The sequence below is a fragment of the Madurella fahalii genome (genome assembly GCF_045866475.1).
Source record: "Madurella fahalii IFM 68171 DNA, scaffold_2, whole genome shotgun sequence".
Lineage (NCBI taxonomy): Eukaryota > Fungi > Ascomycota > Sordariomycetes > Sordariales > Madurella > Madurella fahalii.
In genome coordinates this window covers 8852729-8871524 of record NW_027263972.1, presented here as the reverse complement: position 1 = coordinate 8871524, position 18796 = coordinate 8852729, and the positions used below count along the sequence as shown (strand labels likewise).

Genomic DNA, 18796 nt, shown 5'->3' with positions numbered 1-18796 from the left:
ATGGACAAGTCACCGAACATATCAGCCGGCTCGTCAGAAGCCCCCGGCAGCAATCAGAATGCACATCCCACGCTATCCCGCGAATCCTCTGTGAGCTCAGCAACAATCACCCAAAAGACCGACTCGTGGCCGTCCAAATTGGCATCGCAAACGTCCGCCACGTCCACATCGTCGTCTGCCGCCGCCTCGCCTCTCCCTTCGCGAGAGCCATCTCCGACTAGGCCACTGTCGCGGACTGCTTCACGAAACTCGTCAGCGAATTCTGGAATCCGCTCCCGAAAGAACAGCCAGCAGGATCTGAGTCCCTCGCGACTGTCAAAACAAACCAACCCAGCACCCGCTCCCACTTCCAAGACGCTGACATCCGCCAATACCCCCACTCTCCTGCCGTCTGTCTCAGATCCGAACACCAATGTGGGCGCGCCCGTCAAGTCGCCTACTTCCATGGAACATCTGCGAGAATCGCCCAGGTGGCCCGTCTCCCCCAGGTTACGGTCCCCGCCGCCCATCCTCCATAAGCCGAATATCGGGGCACCAAGGAGGTCAGAATTGGAGGCGCCGCTGATCAGCCTTCAACGCGCAACTCCGCCCCAACCGTCACCCGACGTGCATTCCGATACCGACACCGATGACGCTCACAATCCTTCGGGCTTGAGGACACCGGCGCGCGGAGGGGGCGGGAGCACCTCGACATTGGAGACCGTGCAGGAAGTCAGTCCGGTAGGATCTCCCAGAGGACCGGCGGAGACGATTGAGGAGAAACTGGACGACAGTATGGTGTCGGAAACGTCGCAAACAGATTATCTCGGGCTTGGCATCTCCAAGGATGGAGCGGGAAGGGCAAACACCCAGAATGAAAGCGGTAGCGAAAGCGGGAGCATCAAAGCGGAGCGGCGGAGCGGGACTGCAAGCGCGCCGCCTCTGACCACAAGGCGGTCGAGCACTAATATCAAGCCGAGCATGCCGAAGACCAAGACGGGTGAGACGTTGCAGAGCATGACGGTCGAGACCGAGACGGTGACGTCGATCCCGCAAGCTGCGCTCGCACCGGCAACAGGAGTGCAAGGGTCGGCCACCAGCCTACGCACGAAACCGAGCACGGAAACGATCCGGCCAAAGAAGGAGAAGAAGAAACCGCCACGGAAGCAGCCCGCCGTGACGGCTGGCAATGGTGAGCCACCAAGTTCAGCTACTTTTCGCCCCAGATTACGCCATCATCAGTCGATGGGATCAGTCTTGCCAGCGAGTGAGCCGGGTGTTTCGTCCATGAAATGCTACGGCCACCATGATAATGTAGCAGATTCCCGGGCAAGGACCCGGAGGCAAAGCTTGGTCATTTACCACATGAGCATCTTACTGACTAGGCATCGCTTAGCGTCGTCCAAGGCGGATATCTTCGAGGCCAAGGTAGCCAGCGCCGTCGAGGAAGCCAACTCGTCCGATTCCGAGGAGACGTTTGTCTACGATTCTAACCCTCCAGATGGCCGCGAGCGACCCTTGAGATTCCACTCGCGGACACCCAGCGCGACTTCGATGGCCAGCCAGATTGACCGCAACGGTATGCGGTCGATTCATGCCGTGATGGAGAGTTCGGGCCCGCCAATGCTGGTCAAGAAGAGCATGAAGTTTGTCAACTCATCCAACAGCAACGTAAATAACGAAAATGTCATCGTCGAAGACGACGGCAAGGGCACCGGGAGGAGCACTGCCGGTTCCGCCCGGGGGACTCCCCGTCATCACCACCACTTCGGCCGTTGGGGCCGCAACGGGGCCAGCAACGGCCACCCCTCTCTTTTCGCCGAGCACTCTCCATTTAGCGCATCACTAACCCCGGGAAACATGGGCTCTCGACATTCCTCCGGGCCCCCCAGCCCTCGATTCGTCAACCGCGGTATCGGGGCAAACGGCAAGCGGGGAACCCACCTTTCAGTGGGCTACGACCTCGACGACACGACTACCGGTGCTGACGATGAGACGACGCCCCTGATCCAGTCGGCAACGATACGATCATCAAGGTCGGGGAGAAGCCGGAGGGGCATGCACTCGCTGCGGTCCATGGAGGCCCAGACATACCGATCGCCGCCTTCGGTCCTCAACCGGTTCGCCAGCTGCCTAGTATTGACGGTGATGCTCTTGCTGGTGGTCTCTGGCGCTATAGGGTTCATGTTTGCGACATCGCAGCCGCTCACGGACATTGAACTGGTGTCGATGGACCACGTCGTCGCAAGCCAGCAGGAACTGATGCTCGACCTCACCATCAGGGCGCACAATCCCAATGTCGTTGTTGTCGCGGTAGATGCTGCCGACATCGAGGTATTTGCAAAGTCGCCTCACGCGGGTACCGACTCGGAATGGTGGCGGCACACGCATCCGGGCGAGATTGGACCCCCGCCTCCACGCAAGATTGGGGAAGGAGACATCGAAGTGAGGGAGGCTGCGCCAGAAGAACCGGACAATTCGCCCAACATGCGACTGGGCACCATCACGGGATTCAACAGCGCCCTCTCGTTTGAGGGATCCTTCTTCCACTCGGGCATATCCTACTCGAGCGGCGAGGTCCGCCTCAAGAACCCCGGAAACGGCACCTACGGCGGGCCGGAAAGATGGGAGCGCATCTTGGAGGACGAGTTCCAATTGATTCTGAAGGGTGTGTTGAAATACACGCTCCCCCTCAGCCAGCGCGTTCGGACGGCCACCATCACGGGGAGGACCACGGTCAAGCCGAACGCAGCGAACGATCCGGCATTACAGCCCAACTCGACAGAGACGACTGACGGCGACCAAGTCAAGATCTCTTAATTGGTTTTACGAAACGAAACGAAACGGAACTAAACGAATCATGAAGCACGGGCATGATAATATTATTACCCCGTGCGTCCAGCGACTAGACCATCTTTCCCTTTGTGTCTGTGTGTGTGTGTATGTGGAAAATATTGCGTTGCTGCACCTCTCTTGGCTTGGTCATTACACTGGCAAATTGGTTTGGTTTGGCTTGGTACTGGGATGGTTGGTTGGCTGGCTGGGGTTGGTCTTCTCTCTGTATATTCTTGAGCGTTCTCTTTTTATATTGCATGGCACTCTGGCATTATGGACAAAATATTCCCCTCGGGATGGAGATGGAGCTGTGGAGCTACGGCAGGAGTTCTTGCTTGCCGGCGTTCGTTGGGATTTGGGTAAAAAGACCTTGGCCCCTTTTTCATCAAGAACTAAAGACTCGAAGAAGCGATTTCTCATTTTATTTACGCTCTTGCCTTTTTTTCCCCCTTTCCTTCTCACGTTGTATGGACTCCGCACTTGACCCCGGCCCCTACGTCCTTGCCTGCCTGCCCCCTTCTCGAAGAAATAGATGTAGGGTGACCCAATATTTGCGACCTAACCTAAGCCAAGGGTTCGTGGTGGGACGGCCATATGTTTTCACTCCCCTGTTCATTAATCTACGGCGACTGGTCTGGTCTGATTTTTCAATGATACATGGGCTCTGGCTTGGGTATATCTTTCTTTCTTTCTTTTCTTTTTTTTTTTTTCTCTTTTTTCGGCCTTGAGTTGCTAAGATGATCGTGGCTTGCGCCAGGACGGGACGGATAACAAGGTGGTTCTTTTAAAATCGGGAGACGGAGCACTTAGAAGCAGGAACCGGAACCCATACATGGTAAGGATTCCGAGGTATTCTAAGCTGAGCTAAGGAATCTGGCGGGCAAAGATAGCGTTTAGACTTTTTGTATTTCTTCATGCCTCCTCTCTTTTCTACACCCCACCCCCTTTTTCTTGCTTTCCTTCCCTCCGGCCATTCACATGGCAGTATTTGAAGACTCCTATCTGTATTCTGATCTCATACCCATTGATCATGGCTTAATCCGAAAATGTAATCTGAGACGACCCGCTATCTGTGCTCCCGGGGGAGATAGACAGTCGGAAGAGACAAAGTTGGAACATGGCGTTGCCACTATTTCTACCGCCGAGTTATTGGAACGATGTGTACTTATAGCAGTAGCCATAATAACGATGGCTCTGTTTCTATCGGACGCTACCAACGTATCATGCATTAACGGGGAATGGCAGTCGGCAACATCCCAAAGTAACTCCCCGGAATTCACCGTGCCTATCCAACTGGACGACCTGGATCTATAACTGCCACCGTGTATTCAACTGTCCTCTGAATACACAACAAGAAGTTGACTTGTCAACGCAAATGGAGACCCCACTAAGACGTTTGAAACGTGAGCAGTCATTGAATGCCGTCCCGAGAAAAAGTTGATTGCGTGAATTATCCCATGTGATTACCATACCACAAAGCAAGCATTATACACAGCCATCTGATCCAACTCTATCTATATGCTTCCCAACCTAAGATGCCAAAGGGTATTTGCGATCGAACACAAAGATTACTACTCATCTAAGCTTCAACCTCATCTTCCTTCCAATCGGCAACTTTAGCAGTCGCCGTCCCGCCGCCCACGACTCTGCCGCCCTGCTTACGCTTCACCCGACACCTCATCCCGACCTTCTCGTCAAAGATGAAGCGCCACAGCACCGTCACCCAGCTCTCATGCTGCGGCAGCGGGGCATAAAACTCTTTTGCGATCTCATGCAGCTTCGGCAGCCGCGTCCAGGGGATGGCGGGGAAGTCGTGATGCTCATTGTGCAAGCCGACGTTGTACGTGAAGAAGTTCAGCGGGCCGTAGTAGCTGAACGTCTCGGGGATGGGGATGTTGTTCGTCGGATCGCGGGCGGTCGGGGTGATCGTCTCGTACACGTAGTGCTCGGCGATGAAGTGCCCCGCCGTAGGGTGCAAGGAGCCGGCGAGGAAGGAGGAGAGGAGGAGGTACAGCAGAGAATTGACACTGAAGTAGCCCGGGAGGAGGTAGACCAGGACGTAGTCGAAGGCGAGCTGGACCGCGAGGTTGACCCAGTGCACCCAGGTGAAGGGTACGCGGTAGACAGCCATGGGGCGGATGGCGTAGAAGAAGATCTGGAAGGTGCAGAAGAAGGCTTTGCCGAGGATCGAGTCGAGGAAGACGGCCTCGAGGGCGGTGGGCAGGTCCGTGTCCAGGCCGTCGACGCCGAGAGACTTGTGGTGGGTAAGGTGATATGGCTAGTCGAGGTGTTACCGTCTGCTTTTCATTCTACAAGACATATCTCTATTACATACCCTGAACGAGGCGCTATATGGGAGGCCAATGGGCAGGTTGGCAAAGATGGCGAACAGCCTGTTGGCCAGCGGCGACCTGAAGGCGAGATTGTGCGAGATCTCGTGGATGGCGAGGAAGAGGTTCTGGTTCGAGGTGGCGCCAAAGACGTAGGCGACTGCCCAGAACTTCCACGACCAGAAGGACGTGTCGCGCAGGAGGTGGGCGAGCAATATCTGGAGGCCGACAACACCGGCAACAACGTATTTTGTCAAAGGCTCGGGACCGCAGAGTTTGGTGACCTGAGGAAGGGATTATCAGCTACACGGGTCATGAGCAAGGGCCAAAGAGGCGCTGAACTCACTTCTGGATGGGCCTTGATGATGGCTAGCCGTCTTGTTCGGTGCGGCTCTTCCGTGTAGGTCCAGAAGAAGTCGTGGTACTTTGCGTCGTCGACGGCCGCGGTGTTTGTGTCGGAGCCGGCAGTGCCGTTGACGGCGACATCTTTCCTCTTGGAAAAGCCATTGGCCGCTGCTGGCGTTGAGCGAGCCATGATAACGAGTGAAGCGGCCGAGGAATTGACAAAGGCCAAAAGCGCGGCTGCGAGGTTGTGACCTGTACGCCCCTTGGTGCTGCAATTTCACGGCGACCCTGGCGTTTCGCGGCTACGGGCAGGCAGGCGGGGCACTTGATTTCAGTGGGGCAGTGGCCCATGCTTCAAAAGGGGCATCGTTCCAGAAGCCTGCTAAAGTGGCCTGTCTCTTGCAAGGAATGGTGCCACCCAATGCGACGGCTGCTCCCAGCTCTCAACATATACTACACATTCGCATACTCATAATTATCTCGAGCAGTTTTTCTCCAGAGCCTTGCCAAACTTGAATTTCTTGTGGGAGTCTCGGGTGTTAGTATACACCCCCCATGCCTTGGCACTCTTACAGACCTGTGCTAGGTTGTTGGCTCTTGGAAGACAACACTTACGATTGGGCCCACGCCAGTGCCGGCACGCCCTATTTGATGCGCAGCCTTTCCGCAATTGTCGCGCTTGCTGACCGTGTCGATCATGGTATAAACTCAGTCTTGCCTGTCTACTTTGTACTTCTTGAATAACTCGACCTCGGTCGGCGCAAGTCGAGAGTTGTCCGGGATACAATGCTTGTGCCAGTCCTGAGAGTATCCCGTGCTGGGCGTTGGTTAGAGCGTGGGGGACATGTTGAGCAGCTCTCACTCACCAATTGGTCAATGAGGAACAAGAGACCCGATGTTAAACCACCAGATTAGAGAAGCGATGCGTTCTTATTCTAATCTGAAGGAGAAATCTAACTACATGTGATTTCGCCATCACAGCTAATCTTTCCGGAAGGAAGGAATCGCAGCGACGGATCTAGATACCCCCTACTTTGTCTGGAATAGAATGAGTGGCTCTGTGAATGAGCGTACTCGTAATCAATGAAATATCGACTGTGATGAGAGTAGCCAAAGGCGCCTTATCGTAAGGTGCATCCTTGTTGGGGATGTTCACAGCAATCAAACGCATGATATCTTATGCTCGCGTTTCAGAGCTCCGGAGACATATCAACAAACTGAAGATAAACCAAGTAGTGGTGCGATCAGCATCGAGTTTTCATGATCTACACTAAGCATCGCTAACACTTGAGAACAACTTAGGATATCCTCATATGACTGCTCAAAGCGCAACAAGATGACCGTGGGCTCGAGATTCACTAACATGGTCCGTGCGGTTACCATCGTGATAGCCCCTGAATGATTATTGACATTGCTCCTTTTCCCGCGCTGCTCGGTCTGCGACACGACATGACCACCAACCTCAGGCATCACGACAAGGGATTGCAGCTGCCTTGGTGGATGCGTCCGTGATACTTAGCTGCACCTTCCTGACGGCCGCATCTAGTTCGTCAGTGGCTGTTCACCTCTCAGGGGCCCGGACCCGCGTGCTCCTTCCTAGTTCTTCACCACTCTCGATTCGTTCGCGCGAGCGAGGGCCAAGGAGCGAGGGCCACGATAAATTTCAGCAGCTCTGGTGGAATCTCAACAGCTAGAGCGAGGGGTAATCACAAAAACCCGCTGGCCTCTCGTCACCAAGTCCATCTTTCTTCTCTCCATCAATTCCCAGAACCTTCGAATCGAGTCGACCGCCATCGCGCGTTCGCTTTCTTCGAGGCATCATTCCCAACAGGTAGGCGAGCCCAATCTCCCTCTTCCCCGTCTTGTTCTTCTCCCACTTCCACTCCTCATCGCTGGCCATCGCTTTGCAAGCGAAACACAACTCGCGACCAGGAGATCAGAGGGCTAAGCGACTTTCTGCAGACCGTGATTCACCTCTTTGCATCTCGTCGACAAGGTAAGCATAGTCGAGTTCTTTTTTCTTCCCTTCTAAAGAAAACAACAACGCTAGAGTCGCCTTTCTTTCCGTAGGAAAGAATCAAGCACCAGTTATCCGTTCCCTGCCGCTGTATTCCCCCTCCCCGTTCAAGTCCCTGTATTTCTCGGACGGCTGCCGAGCCAGCAGATGTTTCTCTGGGCTTTCCTGACATAACGGTTCCTAGGCATCTGTGATAAACATGTCAGCCTGGGAGACCAACGACTCCGGCTGGGGCGGCGGCGCCGTTGCTGCGTCTGCCTGGGGCTCCATTGACACTGCCAGCGATGGCGGCTCTCGCTGGAAAGACGGTTCCGTTGCCACCAACAATGGCGGCTCTGGCTGGAAAGATGGTTCCGTTGCCAGCAACGGTGGCCGCCCTGGCTGGAAAGATGGTTCCGTTGCCACCAATGGCGGCGGCCCTGGCTGGGAAGACGGTTGTGTTGCCACCGACAGTGTTGGCGACAAGTGGAACAATGGCGACGCTGCTGCCACCAGTCGCGATGACAGCTATGGAATCGAGAGCGCGCACGTTGGTGCCAGTGGTGGCAATGGTGACAATGAAACCTTCGGCAACAATCGTGCCTGTTTCAACTGCGGTGAGCCCGGGTAAGACTCCTGTTCCCTTGTATATGCGAGTCAGCTTTACTAACAGGTTGTTGCAGCCACAACAAGGCCGATTGCCCAAAGCCTCGTGTTCTGAGCGGCGCCTGCCGGCGTTGCAATGAGGAAGGTCATTGGAGCAAGGATTGCCCTAATGCTCCGCCCATGAAGTGCAAGGAGTGCGACTCTCCCGACCATATCCTCAAGGATTGCCCCGAGCGCAAGTGCAAGAACTGCGGCGAGACCGGTACGTGCACCGTTTTTTGATGCCTCCAGTGGAGAGGAGACTGCTGACAATGGTTGGAACTTGAGGCCACACTGTGAGCCAATGCAAAGCGCCGCGCAAGATTGACCGGAGCCGTCTTCCCGACATGTCCACCGAGGAAGCCTGGGCACTCATCATACGCGCTGTCAAGGAGCGTGACATTGACGATGTCAAAGAAGCTATCCAAATCTACGTCAAGTCGTCCCCGGATGCCACCTATTCAGAGCTTGAGCAAGCCTTCCGCGCTCAGAATGTTCAGCTGTGGCTCATCGCGATTGAGAAGCCCAATCTCGCCGCAACCTTAACCAACATGGATCTCCAGGGAAATCTGGGCAAAAAGTACACAGTCACGTACCGCTTCCAGTGGAACCCGCCTCGCCCTCGCGATCGAGAACTGTGGCCCAAAGACGTCGATGAGAACATTGAACGCCTCAAGGATGCAGGCGAGGTTGTTGACGGCGGCCTGCCCAAGTGCCGCAACTGCGACGAGGTTGGCCACATCACCAAGAGCTGCCCCCAGGAGAAGATCGAGAAGGATATTGTCCCTGAGATCAAGTGCTACAACTGCGAGCAGGTCGGACACCGCATTCGAGATTGTAAGTTGCTGACTACCCCGCTGTTGAAGACGACGTTAACAGCACAGGTCCTACCCCCCGTATCGACAAATTCGCTTGCAAGAATTGCGGGTACGTCTTGAATCCCCTCATCTGGAATGGAGAGTGGACTGATGGTCGCATAGTAACTCCGGACATAAGGCGGCTGACTGCTCCGAGCCGCGCTCGGCCGCTGATGTTGAGTGCCGCAAATGTGGCGAAGGTGAGTTTCTGTTTCTCTGCTGGTCAAATGGTCGGGTTCACTAATGGGTTGATTCAAGTTGGACACTTTTCCCGTGACTGTCCCCAGGGCGGTGGCAGCCGTGGTTGCCGCAACTGCGGCCAAGACGGCCACATGGCGAGGGACTGCACAGAGCCTCGTAACATTGCCAACGTTCAATGCCGGAACTGCGACGAGTACGGACACATGGGCAAGGACTGTCCGAAGCCGCGTGACAGTGAGTCTTGTCTTTGGCTCGATGAATATATGCTAACTGATGGACAGTCACCCGTGTCAAATGTAGCAACTGCCAGCAGCTCGGACACTTCAAGTCCAAATGTCCCAATCCACTCGTCACTGAGGATGGCGACGGAGGCTTTGGCAATGGCGGTGGCGATAACAGTAGTTTCGCCGGCGGAGATTCTAACGGTGGCAACGCTGACTGGCCGTCGGCTTCGGTCGAGGGCGATAATGGCAATAACGACGACTGGTAAAGGGATGATCAGGATATCGGCTGGCTATCTTCTCGAGGGTTGGGTTCAATCTTTGCTCTTTTGACAAAGCCATCAATCGCCTACTTGGTTGATAATGATTTGGCGGTCACTTCCTGGCAGCTTTGTCTTCGTAGGCAAGCAAGGTGGAGGATGCGCGCCCTAGATAGCCCATAGAGCCGACAATTGACGTGGATTTCATAGTTGGGGCTTCCAGGAGGCGTGAAAAGTCAACTTGAACGGCAGTGGGGAAGCGCGCAATGGGGAGAGCACAAATGGCTCTTATTTGGTCAAAACACCGATGACATGTGGCATGGTGAGGTACCAAGGCTCCCCTGCCGGCGAGGCCAGATCAACCTCGCTCCACGGGCCGGCCTCTTGGAGCCACCTTGGCGTGTCACGGCACATTTCGCATCCGCCGATGAAGTGCGGCCATATGAGGTTCAGAAAAGCTAGGTCTTCCGTCAGCCATCATTCGTTCTATCTCCGTGGGGAGAGAGAGAGAGAAGGAGGCGGATAGGGGTACGAAAGGGGAAACCAACACTGATACATCCTAATCCCCCATCCCTGCTCCGGCCAGCACCGGACGTGCTCGTAAACGTACCACCTCCCGCCGGGCTTCAGGTAGCCGTACAACTCGGCAATGTTGCGCTTGGGGTCCGGGATGCTGCACAGGCAGAGGACGGTGAAGATGCAGTCGACGCTCTCCTTGGGGACGCGGCCCGACTCGGCCAGGGACTCGATGCCGAAGGGGACGATCTCGTACGTGTCCTGCAGCCCGGCCGCGGCGATCTGGGCCTGCAGGAGCGGGTGGATGGTCGGGTTGGGCTCGACGCCGTAGATCTTGCGGATGTCCCCGCTCTTCCCCAGGCGCGACGCCGAGAAGATCGACACCCACATGCCCGAGCCCGGCCCGACTTCGAGGACCGTGCCCGAGATGGGCGGGTGCGCGGCCGCGGTTGTCCCCGCTGCTGCTCCTTCTCCTCCTGCTGGTTGCGAGGAGATCATCTGGCCGCGCGACACCCGTCCCGAGAGGAGAGGGATGACTTGGCTCTCGGCGGCTTCGCGGACGAGAGGCCCCGCGTGGGACCAGAAGCGGCCGAACCAGAGGGATTGGAAGCGGTCCCAGGAGAAGAGGGCGCCGAAGTTGAGGGTGGTGATGATGGAGAGGAGCGTGCCGGGGAGGAAGGACGCGGCGAGGAGCATGAAGCGCCAGGGGAAGAGGAAGGCTTGGAGAGGGTCCAGGAGGCGGTTGAGGAGGGATGGTGGGGAAGGGGAAGGGGAAGACATCTTGGCTGTTGGAGTGGTGAGTTCGTTTGTCCTGTTGAAGGGCCAAAAGAGGGGGGGAATCCGTTCACGGTGGGTGGGAAACAGGATGAATTGGCCTACTTATACGAGAAGAGGGGAAGAAGTGTGAGTGAGTGTGGCGAGGCTAGCGAGAGCTCTTATACCTGACGCCTCAGTTCTTCTCGCACGTGGAGACTCACAGTCGACTGTGGGATTGGTCACTTGTCAGGGGTAAATGTTTGCGGATGAATGAGTGTTGAAGAAGGGTTAGGGTTATGCACTGCAGACTTGATGTCCTCGATGGCAGTCGATAAGAGCTTTCTTGGCGGAACTTTATCAGCGGGAGCCAATGGTATCTCTGCGATAACTCGTCACGACGCCCGAGTGGTCACTCTGACCACGCTGGCTGCTCCGTTTTGAGAGCTTCTTTGTGACGGCCGGCAAGCGTGTAAGTCTGCTTTCCTCTCCAAGCAACAGGCGCTGTGTTGGCCCCGTCCTCCCGTCCAGCCGACTTCTCCTGCTTTCCACTTCTCGTCGCTCTTTACCGGCTTGTTCTACTATACCATCGAAGCACCAGTTAACGAGACGACGTTCCCTGTCGAGAGCAATTGACATACATCTGAGAGTCGCAACTGGACAGCCTGGCCATAGCGGCCGGCGAGGAGACGAAGCAGGCACCATGAAGTTCTACAAGGCCATCCTACTACCACTTTTGGCGCTGGCACAATTAGCATTTTGCGCCGAAGACTACTACAAGGTACGGATGAGAAATAGAAACTGTTTGCCTTTGCCTGCGCTACAAACTGACACGGCGACTCTCCTTCCACAGATCCTTGGCATCGACAAACAGGCCAGCGACAGACAGATCAAGTCGGCCTACAGGCAATTAAGCAAGAAATACCATCCCGATAAGAACCCGTGAGTCTACCTTCTGCTCGCTCGTATCACAGTGGCACCCTTCTAACGCGCACACACACAGCGGCGACCACACCGCCCACGACAAGTTCGTCCAGGTCTCGGAGGCCTACGAAGCGCTCAGCGATGCCGAGAGCCGGAAAATCTACGACCAGTACGGCCATGAGGGTCTGAAGCAGCGCAAGCAAGGCGGCGGCTTCCAGACGCACGACCCGTTCGATCTCTTCAGCCGCTTCTTTGGCGGCGGCGGCCACTACCAGCCGGGCCAACGGCGCGGCCACAACGTCGAGGTGAAAGTGGGCATCTCGCTACGCGACTTCTACAACGGCCACACGACCGAGTTCCAGTGGGATAAGCAGCAGATCTGCGAGGAGTGCGACGGCACGGGCGCGGCCGACCGCGTCGTGCACACGTGCCAGTCGTGCGGCGGGCGGGGCAGCAAGATGGTGCGCTCGCAGTTCGCGCCCGGCATGGTGACGCAGGTGCAGATGCAGTGCGACGTCTGCGGCGGGCGCGGCAAGACCATCAAGCACCGCTGCAAGGTCTGCGGCGGCGAGCGCGTCGTGCGCAAGCCCACCACCGTGTCGCTGACGATCCAGCGGGGCATGGCCGACGGCACGCGCATCGCCTACGAGAACGAGGCCGACGCCAGCCCGGACTGGGTCGCCGGCGACCTGATCGTCACGCTGACCGAGAAGGAGCCCAGCCTGGACGACAACCCGGACAAGGTCGACGGCGTCTTCTTCCGCCGCAAGGGCGACGACCTCTTCTGGCGCGAGGTCCTGTCGCTGCGGGAGGCGCTGATGGGCGACTGGACGCGCAACCTCACCCACCTCGACGGGCACATCGTGCGCCTCGGCCGCAAGCGCGGCGAGGTGGTGCAGCCCAACCACGTCGAGACGGTCCCCGGCGAGGGCATGCCCAAGTGGCACGAGGACGGCGACAGCGTCTACCACAAGACCGAGTTTGGGAATCTGTATGTTGAGTACGTCGTGGTGCTCCCCGATCAGATGGAGAGCGGCATGGAGAAGGAGCTCTGGGCCCTGTTCCAAAAGTGGCGGGCGAAGAAGGGGGTTGATCTGCACAAGGACAGCGGGAGGCCGGAGAAGCCGGTTATGCATGACGAGCATGTGCATGAAGAGTTATGATACTTGCAGTGGGCGGCTGTTAAAGGTTCAAATAGGGTTGTATATCAATGACATTTAGAGGTTCAAGAATCTCTCTTCCGGGGTGGAAGAGGTATCACGCTTCTCTCCCGTGTGGAAAACGTGACACAAGCGATCGTATATTTCGTAAATCTCATGGAAATATTACTGAAGCGCACTCTCCTCGCTTCGTTGCCGCTCTCAAGCCTCCAAAGTCCAAAAGAGAAAAAAAAAAAAAAAAAAAAAGAAAGAAAGAAAAGGGAAAAGCTGTGTAGACATAAGAGAATAAAGCATGCAAATATCATGATCTAGCGTAGATAAACGTGAAGAAGCGGAGAGAACAAGCAAAGCCGAAACAAAAACAAAAACAGGTCATAAGTCGTCAGCCGTATCACTCATCACCAGGCATACTCCCCCTCTCGCTCCCTCTCCCACGGATATTCCTTCCTTCTCCTCCTCCGTTTCCTGTCCTCATCGTAGCTGTCATCACCATAGTCATCGTAATAGTCGTCCCTCTCCCGACCACGAGTCCGGCCCTTCTCACCTCGGTACTCCTCCTTCCGCCTACGACCGCTGCTCTCGCCCCTCTCATCTTCCTTCCTCCTCCTCCGTCGTCTGCTATAGCTGCTATCCTCCTCCGCATCATCCCACTCCCGCTCCCTCTCTCTCTCCGCATCCCGGTCCTTCCGTGCACCTCTATCCGAGACCCTCCCGTGCCCACGCCCACCGTCGCCGCCATCGGTGTCGTCCGCGTCGTCTTCGGGAGCGCCCTCCAGCAGACTCCCGCTCAACAAGCCGCCAATCAGGCCCATCCAGCTACGCCTCCCCTCCAGCACCCCAGTGACGTTCCGCACGATCCTCTCCACCGCCTCGGCATCCGTCCCCGCGATGCCCCATTCCCCGTGCATGTTGAACCCGCCCGCGCCGCCGCGAGGATTGCGGTAGGCAAAGTCCCCGCGGCGCGTGTGCCACTGGCCAGCGCGGGATGTGGACGACGAGCCGTCGAGCGGCCGGCCCTGGGCGTCAAAGCGGTCCGGGAGGAGCTCAATCACGTCTTCTTCGTCTTCGACGTCTTCGTCGTCGTCGTTGTCGTCATCGCTCTGTTGTGAATGGCGGGTGGAGATCAAGGGCCGGTCGGAGGAGGGGTCTGAGTTGCGGCGCCGGCGGGACTTGGACTTGTCTTCCTCGCCTGCCTCCGACTTGGCGGCTGCTGCTTCCTGCTCCTCGCGATGGCGGCGGAGGGTTGCCGACGATTTCGGAGAGAGGGGAATGAACGTGACGGATTTGGTGGTGCGCGGGGTTTCTGGCGAGGACAGTTCCGAGGTGGCTGGAGTGATAACCCCGGAGGAAGGGGTGGAGGGAGCTGAGCGGTTTAGACCATCTAGATGTCACAATCAAAAAGAGTCAGCTCGCTGTGCCGGAAGAGAGTGTCCCGACGAAGCGATGGTCTCTCAAGGGGTACTACCGAGAGCAGACGCACCCGTCTTGTCGCCTTCTGCGGAGCGAGCTGCGGCGCTTTCTGGCTCTGGGTTTGAACGACCAACACGAAGAGCTTCACTCACATGCTCAGGGCCCGCTGGATTTCCCGGTGGAGGCATGTGCGGAGGCATCTGGGGAGGTACCTGGGGAGGCACCGCCGGTGGCACCTCAGGCGGGATGCCACCCATCGTTGCCGCCGAGTTTGGAGGCGGACCGGGCGGTGCGAAACCCAGATCTGGTGGCCGATACGGTTGGTATTGCTGGTCGAGATTGGTGGTGGCGATGTTGGGGTGTTGAGTGAAGCCGTTGGTCTGAGCAGCCGGTGGAGGATTGTAGAAGCCACCGGACGCGTGAGGGGGCGAAGGTGCCCGAGGGCCGTAGTTGTCATATCCGTTCGCTGACATCTCATCCTCGTAACCTTCTTGGTGCATTAGCAGATCATACCGCGGATTGAATGGAAAAGAATTACTCACGCCGCCTATCCCGCTCCCTCCCCTTTTCTCTCTCCCTCTCTCTCTCCCTCTCTCTCTCCCTCTCCCTCTCCCTTTCCCTCTCCCTCTCCCTTTCCCTGTCTCTATCGCGGTCTCTATCTCTCCTATCTCGCTCCCTTTCCTCCCGCGCTCGCTCTTCCTTCTCCTTGCTTTTGTCTCTCTTTTCGCTAAATTTCTTGATGCCAATGGCCGCTGCGCCAGCAGCTGCGGCGCCGGCAGCCAAATCCCTCAGCCTACTCGAGCTACGTTTCTTGTCCGCTCCTCGGTCATGGTCCGTCTCCTCGTTATCCGCGGCATAGTCATCACCCCTCGTACCGTGACCATGGCTCCTCCGACGTCTGCGGCTCCGGGCCTCCTCCGCCGCAGAGTCATACCCCGCTGCCGCGTGCCCCGTCTCGTCGCCGTACACCGGGTACGGGGGCTGTGCGTACAGGGGGTGGGCCCCGTATTCAACCATGCCTAGCTCAGGATCAGCGGGGGAAGGGTCACCGTCGGGGTAGATGTGTCCGGACCGTGTCAAGCTTCTGCTCCTGCTGCGCCGATGATAGTCGCGCTCGTCGCGTGAGTAATCTTCGTCGTCGCTGTATTCACGGTCACGCCGTTCGCGCTCGAGTTCGTCCTCCTTCTTTTCCTTGTGGCGGTCATACAGCTTCTTGGCGCCCGCGCCCGCAAGACCGGCCGCGACGATCTCGGCGCCGGTGCGCAGACGCGACCGAGAGCGGCTCTTGCCGTCGCGCGACTTGCTCTTGTGGCGGTAGTGCTGCACCGCCCCGACCAGAGCCGCGGCACCCAGGCCGGCCTTGGCGAGGGACGAGGCCCGGCTCCTGGACCGCTTACGGCTGGGTGACCGGTCGCTGTCGCTGGTACTGTACCGGCGGAGGGCACGGCCGCGGCTCATTTCTTCTTTCTCGATCTTGTTGCTCTGATAGTACTTAGCGGCACCGGCAGCTGCAAGCGCAACGGCGGCAATGCCCAGGCCGGTCTTGAGGCGAGAATGAGGCGGACGCGAGCGCGAGCGGGACCGGGAGCGTTCTTTCTTGTCATCGTCTCCGAACCGCTCCTGATAAGCACTATGCGCGCGCCTTGCGACCTCGGTACCGAGGGCGCCAAGCGCGGCGCCAGCAAGAACCTTACGGCCTCGCCGCTGGGGCAGTTCACCGTTGGAGTCGCGGCGGGAAGCGAGAATAGCAGAGATACCTGCGCCAGCTAGGGCGCCTTCGGCGAGATGGCGCTTCCTATGCGGGCTGCTTGATGCGCTGCGATCCCGCCGGGAAACGGTGCGCCTAGCGGCAATGAAACCATCGTCGGACTCTCCGTCGCTGTAGGCATCACGGTGGTGATGGCGGCGATGGTGATGGTGGTGATGTCGGCGTCCATCTTCATAGTGCGCAACCGCAAGCTCCTCCTCGCGGCGGTCTCCCCGGTAAGGTCCGACCTCGCGGATCTCTTGATGGTAATAGCAGTGCTCGTCAACAGTCGGTTGGCGGGCAAGGGCGACTTCCCTAGCATCTGGAACCTGCTCCCGAATGACGACAGTCGCGGGCGCTGGCGCCTCCTGCAGGATGATCTTTTGCTCGGGAGCACGCTGCCGAATGACGATCGGGGCGGGCGGCGGAGGAGCGGGCTCATAATACTCGGTTTCCTTGCGCCAGCGCTCAACGTCTGCGGCCCCGCCGTGGTAGCCGTCATCGCGGCGCTCTTCGACTCGGCGCTCGATGCGAACCTCGCCGCCGTGCGAATCCCTGCGCTCGATCCTCTTCTCGATACGCACGTCCGTCTCCTTGTCGTCATCCCAGTACGAGCGACGCTCCCAGTCCCGCGGGGTTCTTGGCGAGTACACGTCGCCTCGGTCAACGACTTCTTTGCTTGTCTCGTACACGACCCTCCCGCGATCTCTATCGTCGCTGCGGTAAAAGTCATTGTCGCGATCCCGCTCCACAACCTGTCTCTCGACCACGGTGCGAGTCCGTTCGGGGTAGGGATCATCGCGCTCGACGATCCGCTCCCGTTCCACCACGGTACCGCGGTCCCCGCGATACTCAACCCGGTCAACCCGGGTGTAGTGGTCGTCCCTGGGCTCGCGCTCGCGCTCGCGCTCAACGACCTGGCGCTCTACGTAGGTTGCGCTGTGAGGCGACGGGTCTAAGGTAGATCGGGGGCGCTCAGGGATGTACAGGCGTTCGACCCGACGGTCCACCTCGACCACGTCGTCGCGGGCATAGCGGCTGCGGCGCTCGTCATCGATGATGTCGACCTCACGTTCAACCCGCTCGACGCGATCTGGTCCCACTTTATAACGGCGCACCGTAGTTCTCTTGTAACCCTCGTCGTCAGAGGGGGATGTGTCCCGCTCCCGGGCGTAGGACCGGGACTCGCGGTACACCTCGGGCATGGTAGTTTGCAGGTGTCGTCACACCTTTGGTGGAGAGAGCCGTGAGAGGTAATTCAGAATAAGCTAATGTAGCCGGTAAAAAGAAAGACAGTTCGCGATTCTGGGTATCACGGAAGACAAACTGCGCAAAAATGCATAATAGTGGTGGTGAAGATGTGCAGAGGAGGGTTCCAACCGAGAAGCGGGGTGGAAAGGGAAGGCTGTGCGAGCAACTGGTTGGTATAAGAGGGATGGAGGAGGGGGGGGCAAGGGGGGAAGGGGATGGCTGGGCGGGAGCGTGAGAGAGACGAAGGAAGCCTTGGTTGCTTCGGCGCTGACAGACCTTGGCCTGCATGCGACGGGGTGCATTACGTTATTACTCGCAGCACAGGATATGTGCATTTGTTAGTGGGAACTAACTGGGGCGCAGTGGATGACTTCCTTCAGTTCTCTCACCGTGGTCGCCTGGTCGAGCTGGTTGGCTCTGTCGGCGTTGGCCAGGAGCGCGACGGACAGATCCTATTTAGTCCTAATTTGGGGAAACGAAACATGCCCGAGCCAACCTTGCCGCCGAGACCATGTCGCGCACGACGGGGCCTCTAGAAGCGGCCTCTTTGAGACGATACCCAAAGTGTTGAGCGTTGTATGGGTTTGCGCCGCTCTCAGCCGGACGACGATGCAATTCCCGGCGCTTCAGGGCCTTGGCCGGAGGGAACACTTGTCTAACAAGCCCGCCACCATTCCCGTCGACGAGGCCATTGAGGGCGCCAGAGCGCACTGCTGCCCAGCAAATGTCCAGTGTTTGTGTTACTGTCAGGAGACTGGTTCCTCAAATGACCCACCGTCGCACTACCGTCAGTCAGGCAATTACCTCATGGATCATCCGAAACTCGGGTTCATCAGGCTTCGAGAACGCGGACGCGAGAAGCAAAGGCCACGAGGCTTTGAGGCTTAGAACCTTCTGGTCCCACGGGCAGTCTTTGCCGTCGGTGACCCACTGTCGAGTCCGCACAACCCCGAATGGCACCGAACAGCGGGATCGGGAGGCCATTTCACACACAGCCCTGTGACCCGGTCACCAGCCGCTGCAGTGGACCGTGGAAGTCGTGAACGACTTGCCGAGCCCTGGCTTGCCACCACCGCTGAGGACTGGTGCGCTTAATACCGATCATGCAGCACGCGCTCTGCCTTTTGGGCCGGTGGCTTACGGACACAGGTATGTCACTGTTGAAAGTGCTCGTGTCCGTGAGGCGCACATTCTGCCAATGAAAATAATCAGCAACGCTTTATACAGACTGCTTGGACGGCATTTGCCTGTCTGCAGTGTAAATCACCCAGCGATCGACCGGCGCCTTGCCCCTCCACCACGGTACTCAGCCGAGTCTTCTGTCAACCGTCATCATCGACGGAGGCCCTACTAAATAACCGTGCGG

General features: G+C 57.7%; 6 protein-coding genes across 6 annotated transcripts; 3 read left to right on the top strand and 3 right to left on the bottom strand.

Moving 5' to 3' along the window:
- Positions 1 to 2799, top strand: VAC7 (Vacuolar inheritance and morphology protein; the record flags this gene model as incomplete). The annotated part of the gene is made up of 2 exons (XM_071060822.1): positions 1 to 1171; positions 1376 to 2799. The coding sequence occupies 2 exons, from the start codon at positions 1 to 3 to the stop codon at positions 2797 to 2799; spliced, it is 2595 nt and encodes an 864-aa protein (XP_070916923.1).
- Positions 2800 to 4393: 1594 nt separating this feature from the next.
- DES1 (sphingolipid delta-4 desaturase) lies at positions 4394 to 5679 on the bottom strand (the record flags this gene model as incomplete). Its single annotated transcript, XM_071060821.1, has 3 exons — positions 4394 to 5092; positions 5150 to 5428; positions 5491 to 5679. 3 exons carry the CDS (start codon positions 5677 to 5679, stop codon positions 4394 to 4396), a joined length of 1167 nt encoding a protein of 388 aa, XP_070916922.1.
- Positions 5680 to 7705: 2026 nt separating this feature from the next.
- Positions 7706 to 9678, top strand: MFIFM68171_05400 (uncharacterized protein; the record flags this gene model as incomplete). The annotated part of the gene is made up of 7 exons (XM_071060820.1): positions 7706 to 8112; positions 8169 to 8353; positions 8419 to 8967; positions 9015 to 9057; positions 9111 to 9187; positions 9246 to 9422; positions 9470 to 9678. The coding sequence occupies 7 exons, from the start codon at positions 7706 to 7708 to the stop codon at positions 9676 to 9678; spliced, it is 1647 nt and encodes a 548-aa protein (XP_070916921.1).
- Positions 9679 to 9957: 279 nt separating this feature from the next.
- On the bottom strand, positions 9958 to 10965 carry MFIFM68171_05399 (uncharacterized protein; the record flags this gene model as incomplete). The annotated part of the gene is made up of 2 exons (XM_071060819.1): positions 9958 to 10127; positions 10218 to 10965. 2 exons carry the CDS (start codon positions 10963 to 10965, stop codon positions 9958 to 9960), a joined length of 918 nt encoding a protein of 305 aa, XP_070916920.1.
- A 676-nt stretch (positions 10966 to 11641) lies between these two features.
- Positions 11642 to 13025, top strand: SCJ1 (DnaJ-related protein scj1; the record flags this gene model as incomplete). Its single annotated transcript, XM_071060818.1, has 3 exons — positions 11642 to 11719; positions 11792 to 11880; positions 11942 to 13025. 3 exons carry the CDS (start codon positions 11642 to 11644, stop codon positions 13023 to 13025), a joined length of 1251 nt encoding a protein of 416 aa, XP_070916919.1.
- A 395-nt stretch (positions 13026 to 13420) lies between these two features.
- MFIFM68171_05397 (uncharacterized protein) lies at positions 13421 to 17384 on the bottom strand (the record flags this gene model as incomplete). Its single annotated transcript, XM_071060817.1, has 4 exons — positions 13421 to 14403; positions 14503 to 14919; positions 14975 to 16715; positions 16764 to 17384. 4 exons carry the CDS (start codon positions 17382 to 17384, stop codon positions 13421 to 13423), a joined length of 3762 nt encoding a protein of 1253 aa, XP_070916918.1.
- Between the last annotated feature and the right edge of the window lie 1412 nt (positions 17385 to 18796).